Source organism: Ambystoma mexicanum, chromosome 3q, assembly GCF_040938575.1.
Source record: "Ambystoma mexicanum isolate Mex_15411 chromosome 3q, UKY_AmexF1_1, whole genome shotgun sequence".
Classification (NCBI taxonomy): Eukaryota; Metazoa; Chordata; class Amphibia; order Caudata; family Ambystomatidae; genus Ambystoma; species Ambystoma mexicanum.
Window position 1 is genome coordinate 1,099,130,342 of NC_090926.1, and position 16,849 is coordinate 1,099,147,190.

General features: G+C 45.3%; 1 protein-coding gene across 8 annotated transcripts in view; it reads right to left on the reverse strand.

The window, feature by feature from the left end:
* CYP4F22 (cytochrome P450 family 4 subfamily F member 22) overlaps positions 1–16,849 on the reverse strand; it is a 517,355-nt gene that overhangs the window by 214,141 nt on the left and 286,365 nt on the right. For 2 of the 8 annotated variants that reach the window (XM_069603852.1, XM_069603855.1), the window contains exon 3: positions 3,756–3,900. The exons of the other annotated variants lie outside the window; for them this stretch is intronic. In XM_069603852.1, coding sequence (XP_069459953.1) covers positions 3,756–3,900 — 145 coding nt within the window. The remainder of the gene's footprint in view (positions 1–3,755; positions 3,901–16,849) is intronic. 8 annotated transcript variants of the gene reach the window in all.

A 16,849-nucleotide genomic window follows, 5' to 3' on the forward strand; every position in this document is an offset into this window, starting at 1 on the left:
GTTGGGGGTGCTGCTGCATACTGGGACCTTTCTGTGTTCTCTCCCCACCTGTCGGCCAAACCCTGGCGTGGAGCAGTTTGTTGCGGTGCAAATATCTCATAAACCGTGCACCCTAGGGCCATGAAACGTGGTTTCTGAGGTCCCATAGGGACCTTGAGTGTCGTTCCTCGTTTCGAGTCCGATCCTTCAACGACCACATTTATGTTTTGCCGATTCCAGGCAACTGTCTCATATGTGAAGGTGTTGAAATCGGGAGGAAGGGGTGGGGTGTCCAAATGCTATGTAGCCAGTAATGTCCGAAGGGGCCTAACAGGTACTATGCACGATCTGCTGCAGATTGGTGAAACAGTGTGGAATTGTACATGGAACAATGTTTTGCCAAGCCACAAACTCACAAGTTTTGACTTGTGCTGAAATCCGGGAATGCAGTGGGGTGTCCAAAAGTCATGCAGCCAGTGTGGAGGGTCCTAAGAGGTAGCTATGTAGAATTTAGTGCAGATTGTTGAACCAGTGTTGAATTGCATAAGTGACAACGCCTTGCGACAAACCCAGCCACCCACAAATGGTCACTTTTATAAATATAGATCTCCCCATATCGGGTGGCTTAGCACTTTCACAACACACAATGGATGACTGGTGCTCATATATATATATATGTTAAAGGACATTTGTACCGCGCACTATCACCACCGTAGTGGTCCCTTGGCGCTCTGGCGGCTCTGAAAGAGGAGGGGAGGTTGAATTAGTGGGAGGAAGCAGGAAACGTCCAAGAGAGCAGTGATGTTCTGTTGGCGGCCTCAGCCCGGTGGGTCCGTTGGCTGGGCCTGGGGTGTTTGCGGCCGGTAGTCGTCGTGTACTGTTGTGCAAGGCTATGTGTGTTTTTGTTTTGTTGTTGCAATGTAGTGAAGTTTGTGCGGTTTGTTGTGCTGTAGGTTTTGGTTGCGTTTGGTTTGGAGTTTGAGAGGTGTAAAATGGCATGTTCAACAATTAAGAGTGGTAAAACCTGACTGACTGAGGTACTCAGGCAGTGTGTAATTTGGTTGACCTGACTGATAGATGGACTCATTTCTTCTACAGCCCCTTTACAAGGAACCTATAACAGCTGCCTGTCCCAACACAGGAAGGCACTTTTGTCAACCCAAATGGAACATTCACAACTCATTAAAGTGGTAAGCGGGCTTCTAAGAGTGGATGGTGGGAGTCCCCAACAAACTCCTGGATCCTGTACAGTATCCCCATAGCTAAAGTGGACTGGGTGCGGGGGGGGGGGATCAGGCACAGTGATGTTCACTCCCAATAGTATGGATCTCCCAGCATGCTCAGCACCTGCCACCCAGCAACTGTGTGAGAAGCATGGCATCTATGGAATTGATGGAAAAGAGGAAGGACACAAACAAGGAAGTTGTCCCTACTGGATCCCAGAGTGGAGCTTGTTGATGTCCCTAATGGATCACAGAGAGGAGCCTGGAACCTACCAACCCCCAACTGTACTAGGGTTTGTGAATCAATAGGACAAGGACTAGCCACCGTTCTGGTTGACTTGGAGATCAAAAGAATCAAAGACTTCTTCCATATGAGTGAGCACAGGGAAAAACCAGAAGGAAGGAAGAAATACTATTTCTGTACATATCTGAGAAAGAAGAAGTGGTCTTCAGCAGTAGACAAGCTCAACACCTAACGCATGAAAAGTGTAGAGGGAATGAGACTTTTACACTAAGAAGAAGATACTAGAGTTCCTTGAATCTTTAGAAAAGAATACCTATCTCTGGGTTCTGCTAAAGCCCTGCACACCCAAAGAAATAAAAATTACTACTTATACACTGTCAGTAACAGATGACCAGCCAGCACAAACCAGTGCAACTTCCTGGTCGACATCAACGCACATCCTGCTGACGAACGAATCACTGAGGGACCCATCTATGAAGTCCGCCCACCTGCTCACCTCCAAAACAGTGTTCACCATGCTGACCCTCAATAAAATAAAGGTGACATGCTAAGGAAGATTACTTGATCGGATCTTGAGCCCTGGAGAAAGTCGAAGTCCCAGTATCTTGAGCCCGAGCAGGACGACTGCATAAAGTGTTATTGTCTATTTGTGATGTCACCCGGGCACTGAAACGTGCAGTTATCCAGCCATCGTATTTTTAGATGCACTTTCCCTTGATGGAGCAAAGGGGTGGTCTGTGGCCTGCTGTTACAGCAGACTGGTTTCTTAGAAAAGTGTTGTTTGTAGACAGACTTGATTGAACATTTCATTAATGTATTATTTTCTGTACTCTAATTGTTAGACGGTGACTCTGCGGACAACACTTTGTAGAGTATAGGCTGCCCTCCACCACTGCTTCCAGAGGTAACACACATGCATTCTCACAACAAAAAGAAAATCAAACTCAACACGATTGGGTGACTTGCAAATAGCATGCGAATACTAAAAGATTTACATTCAGAAAACAACAGGGAAATAGCCAATAGGATGAGGCTGAAGAAAGTCCAGGTTACACCAGGTAACACCCCCCTTGCCCTCCCCATCTCATTGCCCCCATTTTGTGTCACTTTCCCCAGGCATTGCAGACTCTGTTCTTGAGGGCAATGCACATGTCCATTTCAGAGATCCACTCAGTCTGGGACCTCCCCCCCACCCCCCATACGGAAGTGATAGTCAATTTTATCAGGCCAATAAACTTTCTTAAGGGGAATTACCCATGTAAATGTCTAGGAATGCTCTGATCATGGACGCATGTGAAGCGGTAAATGGAAGCCCAAGACTTTCTGAATGTTCTCCATTGAGTGGCAGTGGCATTCAGGCAGATGGAGGGCTTTGCCAAGGGAAATTGGGGTGCAGAGATTGACTGCATTATCAGCTCCCCTCCAGTATTAGGCCGTGGGGGATGTTGCAGGGGAAAGGACGAGCCACCTTAAATGAGGGGCCACCTTAAGAGGAGGAGAAAGGACTCGACACCAGGGGAAAGGGGAGGAAGAGGGGGGATACTAGAGCCCGGGAAGGCAGAACAATGTACAGGGCAATAAAGGAGGTTATATATTTCTCCGTCTCCATGTGTTGGTGTTGGGGATACCGGGCCCAGACCGTGAGCCCCCAAGGAGGCGGGATGTGGAGAGGGATGCAACAACTGGCGACGAGAATTGTGCCCACGTTGTGTAAAAGCAGAGGCCATAGTGCCCAGGAGTGATATGATGGGACTCGAATGTGCAAGCAACCCAGTGCAGGGACAGGAGTGCCCTGCTGTGTGCAACAGGGGATAGGGGTGCAACACAGCAAATCCTGCCATCGCAGCTCTGGCCACATGATGCGATCTGTGCATCTGCACTCCCTATAGCACATTATAAGGTGGTATATGCTGCCCTCTTTGCAGGGCGGCCACACACTGCAAGCATTGCAGACGCACAGCATGTCTAGGCTTTGTGCAATACAGTGCATGGGGAACTGATGTCATGCACTCATTTGCATAAGATTACCACAGCCCTAGTAGGTAGGCAAACAGTTTTACTTGGAGTCACGTGCACCTTTACAAAATGGCGTTTAGAAAAGCACCCGGTTGCTGTACATGACCCTTCACAGTGCTCGTGAAACATGAAACATGTCGCATCATTCAGCTCTGTCGCATCATTCAGCTCTCTGTCGCATCATTCAGCTCTCTGTGTCGCATCATTTAGCTCTCTGTGTCGCATCATTCAGCTCTCTGTGTCGCATCATTCAGCTCTCTGTGTCGCATCATTCAGCTCTCGGTCGCATCTACCTGATGCCCGCAAGAGAGGGCCTACGCAATCGGGATGGAAGAGCCTCAGTATCGGGAAGAGGGGGCTGAACCACCAGATGCAGGCGTGCACGTGGCGGCAGACGATCTGGTCTACTGCTTGCATCCCCTCCTCGTCGCTCCTCGCCTGCAAACAATGATTCACGCGTTAAATGTGCTCAGGGGGCATGTAAAGAGCGAAGCATAGACTTTCTGCACGTATGCACTGCTTGGCAGGTTCATCATCAATTCGGGACATCCAAATAACGGACTGGCAAGTCTTCAACATTAACGAGCGGCCCTAAACGAAAGCGCAGCATCTGAAATGCAACGGGCACTGTGGGCATCCGGGTGAGGGGCGAAAAGACTCATTCATCCAAGACATGTAGTTTCCTACCGTCATCAGCAGGGATGGCATAAGGTGCACAATCAATCGATATTGGCAAAATCAAAGCTGTATAGAGATTAAAGTACTTTTTTTTCCAGAATCATCAGAACTAGCAGTTATGGCGAGCACAAAGCAACACAATTTGCCATTGTGGGTTTATATTTCCTCGTAGTCAAAAGTATCTGATTTGCAAGGGCTGAGCACAACACACGGACCACAGTAAGATATTCAACATCTTCTTTAAATGCGATCTAGGGGCCATTCGATCTTCTTTATAAGGCAGTGGTGTTGCTAGGGGGTGGCTGAAGGGGATATAGCCCCAGGTCTGTTGGTTGTAGTCCCGGATAGAAGCTCAGGGGCAACAACCAGAAAGCTAGCTAGCCCAGAGTCCCGACAGTCCAGACATTAGCATAGCCCCAGATCTTTTACAAACCTAGCAACACCCCTGTTATAAGGTATGATCAATGGTTCACAGAGGTGCACTCACTCATTTAGGGTAGAACTCCAATGCACCCTTTTGCTAGCCTTGGAGTTTGCACTGTCCAGAAATGAAAGCTTTACGCTGGGCTCCCATCAGTCTTCTGGGTCTCAGATTTTATAGTAAAAGTAGCATTCAGGTAGGGGCCCCTCTCTAGGCTCCGACTCGGGGCTTGCCTTTAGAATGGCATGATGCCAAGTTCAGCATAAGACCCTTCCGGCATTGACACCAGAAAACTGATGTCGTTCTCCAAAAATGTTGTCCCTGAAAAACAAACTTTCATGCTGGTGGTGTACATAAAAAACGTCATCATCCTGCAAGCTACACTGTCCCAGAAAATGGCAAAGCCAGCCTCCACTATGCCATGCCTCATATAGAAGGCACAAATTAATGCCCTCAGAGCAGACCTATTCCATGTTCTATTGCCCATGCCACTCTAACCGCCCCAAACCTTGCTCCGCTGTCGCATAAATTGCTCCAGAGGAATCATATTGGCCCCAGAATTGCCCCACACCTTGTCCCATTGCCCACTGAAGTACCCCGTGGTGCTAAAACGGCCCCAGGATTGCCCCATACCATGTCTCATTACCTAGTTTTCTTTCCACAACCTCTAAATTTGCTTAAGTACCTATATATGGCGTATCCCATTGCCTGCTGACTTAACACATGAAATTCCCAACCGCTGCATAACTGCTCTGACATAATGCAGGAACATGCTCTTGATTCATGTGGCAAGCACCTGAGAAATGACTGGAGCATAGTAGGGGGATGAACTCTTACAGACCTCCCCCTGGTGCAGCAAGTGTTCCCAAAGAATACACCAGCACTGCCACTGTAAATCACACGCTCATGGTGCTGAGCCTGCATCTACAATATGTGCCATCACAGCCACGTAAAAGAGGTGTTATTCTTCCTGCGCATGAATATGTACCAGCAGTACATTGTAAAACACACTAATGACACTACCTAGCATGACTCTCTAAAATAATTTGGCATGCTACCTGAGCCCAACTATATGCCACTATTGTCACTGTAAAACACTATAATAATGGCGCATGTGCCCATGAATTGGGACAGTATGATGCTGTTGTACATTCGGTAAGCCAAACACCAGCAAACTCACACGTTATATGTAAGAAAGTTTTTAATACTGCACAAAATGACTACTGTAGTGGTTTCATGGCATTGAGGCTTATACGTGTGTTGGCCTATTGTGACCACGGCAGGGGAAAGAGGTCTGTGGAGTAAAGGAAAAGGGAGAAAGAGGGCAAGAGAGGGATAAAGCATGTGGATGTATGGATTAACAGAGTTTTGGTTAAAGATGCTCAGGGCTGATGGAAATAGTAATGCTTGTGGCCTTGTGGGTGCATGTTAATACCAATGGGTAGGTCGGAGCATGTGCAGAATTAGAAGAGTCAGTTACATTGCGTCTGTACAAGATAGGAGGTTTCTTATGGAGGCAGTTTAGAGTGATACACTACTAAAAGTAGTGCGTGGTTGTGTGATGGGCTTCAGATTTGCTCAAGTGGACGTTTGTAATATGGAGTCCAATTTGTTTTTTCTTGCATTTACTGATCCAAAAAGCAAATTCAGAATCATAAATCGGAAACTGCTGAGCCTGGTTGCCAAGAGTAGCAGAGTAAAGAGTAGTCTGTGAAAGAAAGGAAACATCAATGCAGAAGCGTTGCTAGGGCAGGGTAGGGAGGTATAGCCCCAGGTCTTTGGTTGTAACCCTGGATAGAAGCTCAGGGGTTACAACCAAAAAGGCTAGCTAGCTCCGAGTCCCAACAGTCCCAAAATTAGCATAGCCCCGGATCTTTTCCAGAGCTAGCAACACCCCTGCATCAATGAAAGCAGAGAAGGAAAGGGGTAGGATTCTGTCCCTCAGTGTGCAGAGAATGCTTGGCAATATATTGTATTGGCGCGGATGATCAATACAGGCCTGTGCTGCTCGATGCAAGTAATAAACACAAAAAGGCGTCCCGACAGGAAAGTTATTTACATCAGAAATTCAATGTCTACTATTTCAGAGGTGTCAAAGTTTTGTACGTGCTCTGAATTGTAAACCTACCCGATGAAAGCCTGAACCCAGAAAAAACTATTTTTTTCAAGGACATATGTAGCTACACAGAAGCATTTTTCATTCTTCACAATAATCAAAATGTATTAAACATTTGGTTAGGCGCACATGTTTTTGTATGAATATAAATAATGTAACGCAATTTTAGCATAAGAGAAAAAGAATTGCAATAGCAACACAAAATTGACATGCAACATATATAGTGTATGTTGAAACAGATCACACTCATACCTTATTTATGCGTTCAAAAGCATTAGTCAAAACAAACACAAAGTACTTATAAACTGTTTGAAAATAGCCCACACTATGAGAAGAATCTGACCCTCTACCAAGTTTAATCGGATGGCGAGGTACCTCTCTTCCTGGCCATTTGCTAAGTACAATGATTTAGAAAAACCGGCCCCTCATATATAGAACTCAAGTTCTATACATTCAATTGAGTAGCCTGTTAACTGCGTTCACTACTGTCCACGTAGGTAGGGCTAAGCACGTTTCGGCGCTGGTGACCAATATTGTTCCGCCTTCCTCAGGAACAAGAAAAGATTATTAGCACGACCCTTGCAGAACAAGATAATTAAAAAGAACTCATATAAGTGGGGGGCTCATATTAATCTCATTCATTATAGATGTAATAATCTATTTTGAGGTTATAAAGCACCATCCATTGTGTGAAATTCTGAATAAAAACATTATTTAAAAAACGTATTCAATAGTTTTAAGACATGCAGACTCTTACCGAAAAACACACCTAAAGTGCTTGCGAGGCAGTTGGAAAAAGAGGGAGAGACAAAAGGTATACCCTAGAGTGACGTGTCGGCCACCTCTGTGATTGCAGAAAGGCGTGATCTCTGGGGGATGATAGTGGGGTGGATATAAATGGCCTTCCACTTACCATCTGTGAATAGATTGCTATGCGAGCTGGCTATGTGTGGAAGTTTAAACAGCTGGATAAACAGAGGAAGCCACATTGAGGTTGTTATGGTCACAATAAATAAAGCGCTTGGTAGCACGTGTTACAGAGTTACGTGTCCCTGGCAAGCTAAGGGTATAATTACAAATAGTTGGCCGGATGCGTACACATAAGTGTGTAACTTGGGGGGCGTTGTTACCGTAATATGATGTTAGCATGCTCGCAATGTTCTGACGTAAGAGAGGGTTGTCTGCCTAGAACACACACATGTTTGTTGTCCGAACGAAACTGGGGAGCAGTTAGGTTAAGTTGGGCTACAATCGAAGGTCTGATTGGGCTCCTGCCGCAGTATTGAAACATATCTCTGTCCACCGAGCAGTCCTAATAATTAGGAGGGACAGGACTTGAAACAGTGGTGCTCAGTGAAGAGGACCAGGTCGAAAAATTGTCCCTGCGTGAAGCGTTCCGTAGACTACCCTAAACACTTCATTAGATAATATCTAACGTAAAGAATTTTCCATGCATTATGTTCCTACCCAGCCCTGCTTTCACCTTCATGAAATCCTGTTAGCAAATTGAAGAAACCCCACTAGATCCTGCTCTATGGGAGAAAAGACATAGCGGGGTATACCAACTGGCAGAGGGAAAAGGGCTGACCATTACACAACTCGGAAGAGAGATAGCACTCCCAGTACTCTTTCCCAACTCTTGTTATTAATTTGATGAAAGGTCCTTCAACCTCCTCCTAAATAGACTGATGCTGCCACCCTTCTTGAAATGATGTACATTGTAACAATAATGTCTTCATCCCTTTGTTGCTCTGTTTAAAAACACATCCTGGATCACCAAAACCATTAAGACGTACAGGAAGCACCATGCGCCTTTTCGCCACCTGTACTAATCCTCCACACTCAAATGTAATGAACACTTATTGCACCATGTTGATGATCTGTTACATTTACCATAAACCATAAACACACAATGCAAGATGAAGGTGAACATTGAAGCTACAGGCGTATACTGCACACCCAAGCCACCCGCTTGCTGCCTATTGCCAATTTCACCAAGAAGGTACAACAACTGTGTACTGGTACACCCATTCCCTCAGTCTCACACACAGGGCCGTCTCGAGAGGGGCAGGAGGGAGAAAGACTTGTCATAGGCCTTGCAGAGGGCACTATTGTCACCAAACTTCCAGTGTTGTATGTGATCCTAGAGCTGGTCATACAATGTATCGCAGGAACGTATACAATTCTGGCAGAGTGTGTTCATTAACACTCAATTCAGAACGCATGCAGCCTTTAGCACACATGTTACAGGTGGGCCTTGCTGTCACCATCAGGCTGGTGTCCATTCCTTGGCCATTAACACCTCTTCTCATGCTCTAGCAGCAACATGGCTGTCTACAAAAGGAGTGGGACTACAGCGCCCATCGTGTCCCTTGCTCTGCTGTGCTCTGAAAACAGAGATCAGCTCCCTACCACCTGGACTCTCTCCAGCTGGCTTGGAGGACTGCATGCGTATTAAAATATATATATATATATATATATATTTTTTTATTACTTAGTTTAATAATAAACTTTTTGAAAAACTATTACTTAATCATTTCCCCATTCTATTAAGGAAGTTCAGGGATTGCAGTTCTCATATCCGGCCTACAATCTTATACATCGAGCATGTTGATAAAGTTTATCACCGAGCAAGTTAGAAATACGGAGCTCCCACTCAGTATTCTGAACCACCAATCCTCCATATTGCCGTTTGTTGGTGCATATTTGCTCAGATGTATCGATCTAATTGAATTCAGTTTAGTGCAACCAATCACCAAATGTTTTATGGTTTCGGTTTCCTTTAGACAGAATCTGCACCAGTTGTCACAGATCGTTGGGGCTTTCCGTCTTAGTAAAACCTCTTTTGTTCGTAGCGCATTCATTCGCAGATGAAGAAAGCGGTCACGGTGATGTCTAGAAGGAAACTGAGTAAGATAGCTCGGCATCTTATTTATCTTGTTGATGGTTGGTCCCAATTTTGGCGCCGATGCCATTTTCTCCAGACGCTCGATGTTTTGTGCCCAAGCCCATTCTTTTAGCTTTTTCTTTGCGAGTTGAGGCCATTTTACCAGCATTTCCTTGCTTATATTGGCTGCTCGCATGATGTCGTGAATTCTTGTGGCCCAGATGTTTAAGATCGACTTTGAAGGGCACACATCGTCGATTGCTAAGATTTCGTAGGCGGGTTCTTTCTCTATTATTGTCATCTTCCTCAGTAGAGCAATCGATTTCCAAATAACTGTTGTGTGTAGAGCATCCAAGGCAAGTTCATGTCTTATTATTGATGTTGAGAAGCATTTCGGTAGCTTTAAGACACGTCGCCAGAAATATCCTTCCAATTTTGCCCAGATGTTGTGATCGAGATTCCAACCGGCTTCGGTTCCATAGGTGACACATGGGATTACTTTTTGCAAGTAGAATAGCCGAATTGGGGTCAGGGAAAATTTACCGAAAAGGTTATGAATTCTGGTTCCTTGGATGGCCAAGGTATTTATACGACCTAGTAGATTTCTTGACCAGCTCTTCTCACATATTGAGGAGGATATCATTATACCCAGGTATCTGAATTCGTTTACTTCCTCAAGACTCGTATTTCCAATTTGCCACTTGAAACATTTTTTTTTCTTTGTTCCTTTCAGCGCTCCGATCTTCATAATTTTTGTTTTTGACGTATTTATCTTCAAATGGTTTGTATTCATGTATTGGTATAATTTATGTAATAGACGTTGTAGGCCGATCGGCGTGATGTCTATTAGGATTATGTCGTCTGCATATATTAAACAGTTTAGGTGGGATCCATTCAGTTTCGGTGGAAAGCAACGCACCTCTTTCAATGCTGATGGAATATCCGCGATGAATAGTTTAAACAAGCATGCTGCAATAGGGCATCCCTGTTTTACACCTCTCTGGGTCTTCATTTTGTCCGATAGAATCCCGGCTTCATTTAGCCTTATCTGGATGGTCGTGGCTGTATGCAATGCAATGATGGGGAACAGAATCTCCTCTGGACAATTCCAGTTGATTAATTTGGCCCACAAGGTTTCCCGATCTATGCAGTCGAAGGCTTGATGAAGATCAATGAATGCTATAAACAACTGTGTTTTTTTTTCCATAGCATTCAACTTCAGTAGGTTTAACAGGCTCAGGTTGTTTTCAGTTCCGACGCCTTTCGTAAAACCTGTTTGTCTGGGATCAGTGATTCCTCTCGTGTTAGCCCACTTCGTTAGTTTTTTTTGCAGGAAGTTCGCAAATACTTTGCCAATGGTGTCCAGTAAGGCGATAGGGCGATAGTTTGCCGGAACAGCTCGATCGCCTTTCTTAAATATAGGGACTATAATTGCAGATGTCCACGATGTCGGTATCTCTCTAAGTTTTTTGATGTTGGCAAATAGAGTTTCGATCAATTTTGCCCATTCCGATTTGTGTTGTTTGAGCATAATGTTGGAAATGCCGTCTGGCCCAGCGGCTCGCGAGTTGTTCAGTTTTTCAATGGCAAATAGGATGTCCTCCCTGGTTTCGGTGCAGTCCCAGTTTACAGACCTTAGGTTTCTTTGTTTGATATCAATTTCATTTTCTCCTGAGAAAACCTTAAGAAAATGTTTATTCCACTCCGCCTCCGTGATCACATTTGCCATTTTCGTCTCTTGGTCGGCTGTACAGTTGTTTAGAGTGTGCCATATGTCTCTGCATTTGTGTGATCTTATCATGGTCAGCATGAGTTCGCCTCTTTCTTGGTCGCGTTGGAATTTAAATGCCTTAGACCAGTTACGGTATGTTTGGGACCTTTTTTTTATTAGGATGGCGCTTTTAATGCCACCTTGCGCTTTCAGCTTGCGTATATCACTCTTTAGGCGCTTTTTTTCTTCGTTTACTCTTGTGCTCCATTCATGGATATGTTTTTTCTCGGAATTTTTCTTCCACAAGGTCGGTAAACTTTTCAGCGGTAAGAGCGATACATAATCCACGTTACACAGAGACAGACGGTCTGCTGCGTCCAGTTTTGCCGTTAGACTGGATATCTGAGCAGTAGATATTCGTAGCCTGTTTTTTCCGTTATTTACTTCCAGAGCTTGAGTCACTGTTGACTTATTTGTTCCTGAATGTATCCTCAGATGTAATACTAACGGGTTATGGTCACTGGTTTTTGTGGGTGTTATCTTCAATTCATGAAGTGAGTTCCAGGCATGTTTTGAGACCCATATGTAGTCCAAAACCTTTGCAGTGCCCAAATTCTGCCACGTAATTTTAGGGGGCCTGTCCCCATCAATTTGACCGTTGACCATATCACAATCATACGCCTCCATGATATTATCCCAGAGGATCCTTCTCTCCTGATCTGAGGGGCTGTTGGCACGGTCATTAGATATTCGCACACCCTTCTCAGAAATCCAGGACAAGTTCATGTCACCACATATTAGTAGTATGATATTGTTCTTCTTATGCATGTGCTTGTCCAACAGATTTGTTACCGTGCCTATAAATCGTTTGGTGGTGATCATCGCCGGATTCCAGTATACATTTAATACGAGGAGTTGTTGTGGATTGTTCCCATCGTGACTTTTTTGTTGCATCAGCGTACATTGCACAAACAGATTTGGGTTTTCACTTCTAAGCACCTTCCAATGACATCCGATTTTCATCATGGTTATCAGGCCGGAGAAGGGGCGTCCGTGAGAATTTTTTCCAGCAGGATTCAGCATTGTGGCATAGCCTTCTTTCACGGAAGGACATCTTAACCATGTTTCCTGTAGACAAATTATGAGATTATTATTCAGCTCAATCGGAAAACTTTCATAGAGATGACGGAAGCCTCTCGTGTTCCAGGAGATCAGGGAAGTCAATTTCATCTCTTTGTCGGAGACTAGCTATTTTGTGCATGCCCCATATTTGTTGATTTTCCCAGAGTGGGGCATAGGCGATTCGGGTCTTAGTTGTTTTCTTAGTTCTCTCCTCCGGTGATCTTGAGAGGACACTTTATGGCCGAGGCTGTTTACCGGATTCATTGAATTAACTGGTCTATGACTTGCCAAGTCGGACGATACTTCCCTAGTCTCAAAGCCAAACTGCAGAATTTCATCCTTTGCTGCCAGAATTGTATTGCGTACTGCTTTGGAAGATATGTGAAGGTATACTTTGTCAGCGTATTTCTCAGACATATATTCGATAATAGCAATGTCATTAGACGTCACAGTTCTCAGAGCCGGTACCGAGTGTAAGAGGCGCATAACATTCCTTCTGTTCAAGTTCACATCAGGATCATCTTTGTGGATGTTCGTGATTGCAATTCGTGGGTTTCTATCAACCGTTGATTCATGGATTCTAGGCCTGGTCTTCACCGCCTGATGTAATCTTTGTCCGGCTGTACATTTGGGATTTAGATTTCTCGTGTTACTTGGGCTGCCACCTACGCCTTGTGTTAAGGAGTCCACGTCTGACAAATCGCCTCTGGGCATTTTTTGGTTTTTACAGTCCAATTTAGCCTGATGCACAGAGGCCTTCGAGAGCGATTTGGAGTTTAATATCCAATGGTTTCCCGCCCTTTTTCCCTTGGATGTGTAAGATTCATTTTGGTTAGAGTTGAGGGATTCATTTAATTCCAAGCTGCTCGTCGAAATAATTGAGGCGTTTGGGTTGTTTGTCTCGCAGTCATCTTCTATTGAATACGTTGATAAATTGCAGAGGTCAATAGACGAGGTTTGGGCTGGGCTTTCAACTTCTTCCGTTTCCACTCTCTGGCGTTTTTTGGGGTTTCCTTTTTCAGCTGTAGGTTCACCGACAACTTTACTCTTACTTGCGGTCTCTTTAGATAGCATTGGTGCATTACTTTTTTGAGTTCTTAAAAAAAAATTCGGTTTGGCCGGGGACGTCAGATTGCGTATAAATTTTCTAGATTTGTTAGTTTGGTTGCGAGGTTCACAATGTTTTTTCTTTTCTTTCCGTTTCTTTGGGGTGTTGTCAGTGGCCAGCAGCTTTTTGGGTTTCTCAGCGTTTTCTTTATCCAATGTTGGATTTTTTCCTATTCTCTTGAAATTTTTTGCTGCTCCAAAGAAAATCCCGAAAGATGAGCTTGGTCGGGTTTGAGTGGCACATTTGAAGGAGTCTTGGGACTTGGATTCACACTCCTCTAGTCCTTGCTTAAGGTTAGAAGACATGGAAGGTGGCTCCACAGGCCCTACTATTGTTGCCACATCGTTGGACACGGCTGACTCTTTCGGCGTTAATTCCAATGAGTCGGAAGTAGGGGTTCCAGTGGTTTCTTTTGCTTTAGGAGTCGGTGTTATGGTCTCCATTGAACGCATCGATCTCATTAGTGTGATTGATTGCTTTAGGCAGGCAGCAATTGATGTTATCAAGTCGTTCTTTTCCTGATTTCCTTTTGCCATACCTTCATTTACTTGCTTTTGGATCTCTAACAGCGCTGTTTTATCAGATTCAAGGTTGTCTTGCAACTGTGCAATTTGTTGTTCTTGTTTGACTAATTTTTCAATGATGTGGGACAGTAGCCCTCCATTTGATTGCAATGCCTCATGTAAGTTTTCGTATAATTTGGTGAAGGGTAATAAAGCAACCGATGATGCAGCTAACACATTATTATGAATTTGAAGAGCGGCGGCAGCCGACAGATTTGATTTGTAGGCTGCCGCCGCATCACCCTCTGTGTTACCATCAAACGGGATCATTGGGTCCTTTTGCTTCTTAGACCCCGATTCTCCAAGTCCGGTCCTTTTGTTACTCGTAGGTTTGAAGTTTAACGGGGTTCTCGGGGTGGAACAGGTGGATACAATCTTCGTCAATGAGTTTTGGTTGTTACTGAAGACGCTGTCCCCCCCTAGATTCTCTAGCCGAGAGAGACTGTTTCTCTGATGGCTAGAGACTTCATCAGCATTTCTCTGTACCTCTCTTGATACGTGATGGAACATTTGCGGAGGGGAGACCATTGCGGCATTATAGGGGCCGACTGAGCGAGGCTTTCTAATGTAGATGTCAAGGGGCTCCATTCCAGTTCTTGAGGGGCCTATAGACAAGCGTTCTTTCATTGTATCAAAGTCAGCTTTCAGGCGTTCCGCAAGTCTAGCTTCACGTCCTGCTAGATCTAACACCTGAGTTGTGTTTATGCTGCATGCAGGGGAGTATGCATGTGAGTTTTGCAATTCGGCAGTAGCACGTCTCTCTTTCCGAATTGCTTTGGCTTTACTCAGATTAATCGCGATCTCAGCGCTTGATCTTGGGAGTGCTTTCGGATCTTTGTTCGAAAGTGGATCTAATCTCAATTCCATATCGTCAGAGGGTTCGAGGCTCGATTCTACCTCCAGTGTTTGATGGTTACAAGTGTTGGCAAGGTTCGTTAGTTCGAATATTTCAGCATTAGTAGAGACCAACACCATCTCTTTCTCGTGTTCAATGAGTTCGAGGTCCGTCACATCGCACTCATGCAGCGGTCTTCCCATTATTCCTTCGTTCGCGTGGTGAGAGTCATTCGTGACAGGGACGGAGGCAATTCTCTTCAATTTGGTATGATCGTTGGTTATAATGGATGCACAGACTTCGTCAATCGAAGTTTCCTCCAGGCCGACCTCAGGGACGGAAGGTACTGCCACGGACAAGTCCGTCGCTGACTGTGTATATGACGCAATCAACTGAGGGGTTTCACCCACTTCCAGATCTAGTGGTGACACTAAGGGATCACTCAATAGTGCAGGCGCTAGATCAGGAGTTAAAGACTGACGCCGTGATGTGATGGCACAGGGATTACAGGAGGGACTATGGATGCAGCCAGGCATCAAAGATTCAAGTGACGAGTGTGGGCTTGATGAGCTTGTGGAGTGGGCAAAGCCTGAGCCTAGGCTGAGGAGTGCTTTGCCCACCATACGTGGCCCACTCAGCCTCTGCTGCTCCCAGTCATGACTCCCCAAGGAGCCATGTCTCTCCATAGGCACACAGTCTCTCTGAAAGGAGGACACAGTCAATGGATTCTGTTCCCGAGTCACCGCCACATCCATTGGCTCGGGCTCAGCTGGATAGGCGGACAGGGAGCCCTCCGCTCTGAGGGAGTCCAACTTGCCATTGGATTGTAATGTTTGTCTGGACATGGCACGAGTCAGGGGCCCCAATTCAGCCATAGAGGCGGGTTTCTTACCTTCTCTCCGGCGGGTCTTCACCTCGGCGGCGTACGGCGGCGTACGGCCGCGGACTGCCGCAGACTGAACTCAGCCCGAACTCCGCGCGCGCTCCGCGCTCCGGGCGAGTTTTTTAAAGGGAGTGGGGCTTCTTTTTCTTAAAGAAGAAGTGATCCAAATACACTGGATCTCCGAAACGATGGATGTAGAAGCAGCTCCTCACAGCAACCAACAGGACCAGCGACTGCCGCAGACTGAACTCAGCCCGAACTCCGACAAATATATATATATTGGTCATCGTTCTATAGTGAAGGTGAAACCTGTTTACATAGACTTTCCCCAAAACTTGCTTGCTAATAGCAATTTTGCAAAAATAAGATTGTCCTGGGCCTCTGAAAACTGAAAATGATCAGGATATTTTGTCAAAAGATGGAAAGGTTACATAGAAAACAGAGAAAAGGTTCTTTGATTAAGCGCCGGTATTGCGAAAACCGCTGGACGGATTGGCACTAAAAAAGAAACAAGTTGGGCCAAAAGCACCTCAGGGGTGCCTTTTGCTGGTTTGGGAAAAATCTGTCTGGCAAAAAATCTTTGTCTCCCATGGTGCTTTCCATCAGAGAGGCTGACTTTTCAAAATAAAAAGTCGCAATTATTTCCCCACAGTAAGCCGAAAATATAAAGTGCTCAAAATGGTATGTGGAGGAGGAAAAGGTGAGTTTTAATATCAGGCTACGGGTGGGAAAAGGGAAAGAGGAGAACATGTGTTTTCAGGGGAGAAGGGAGGTTCTGGTGGGCTGGGGAGCTCGTATGGGGGAGAATTTGCTTGGCGTATGTTTGCATATTAGGGTTCTTCCAAAACAATTAACTAGCACTGAAACAGCAGCCTTTGTAGTTATGGCAGGGTCAGGTTCCTTAACCTGCTGGGGGGTAGTGGGGTATCAGGGATCGTACCCAAACTAGGTTAGGCATCCTACCAGAGGGGATACCAGACCCAGTCCTACCCGAGGTAGAGTAAGGTGTTGTGGGGACTCCATTTCCACCCCATGTGCATTGTATATGTTGCTGGTACCGCTA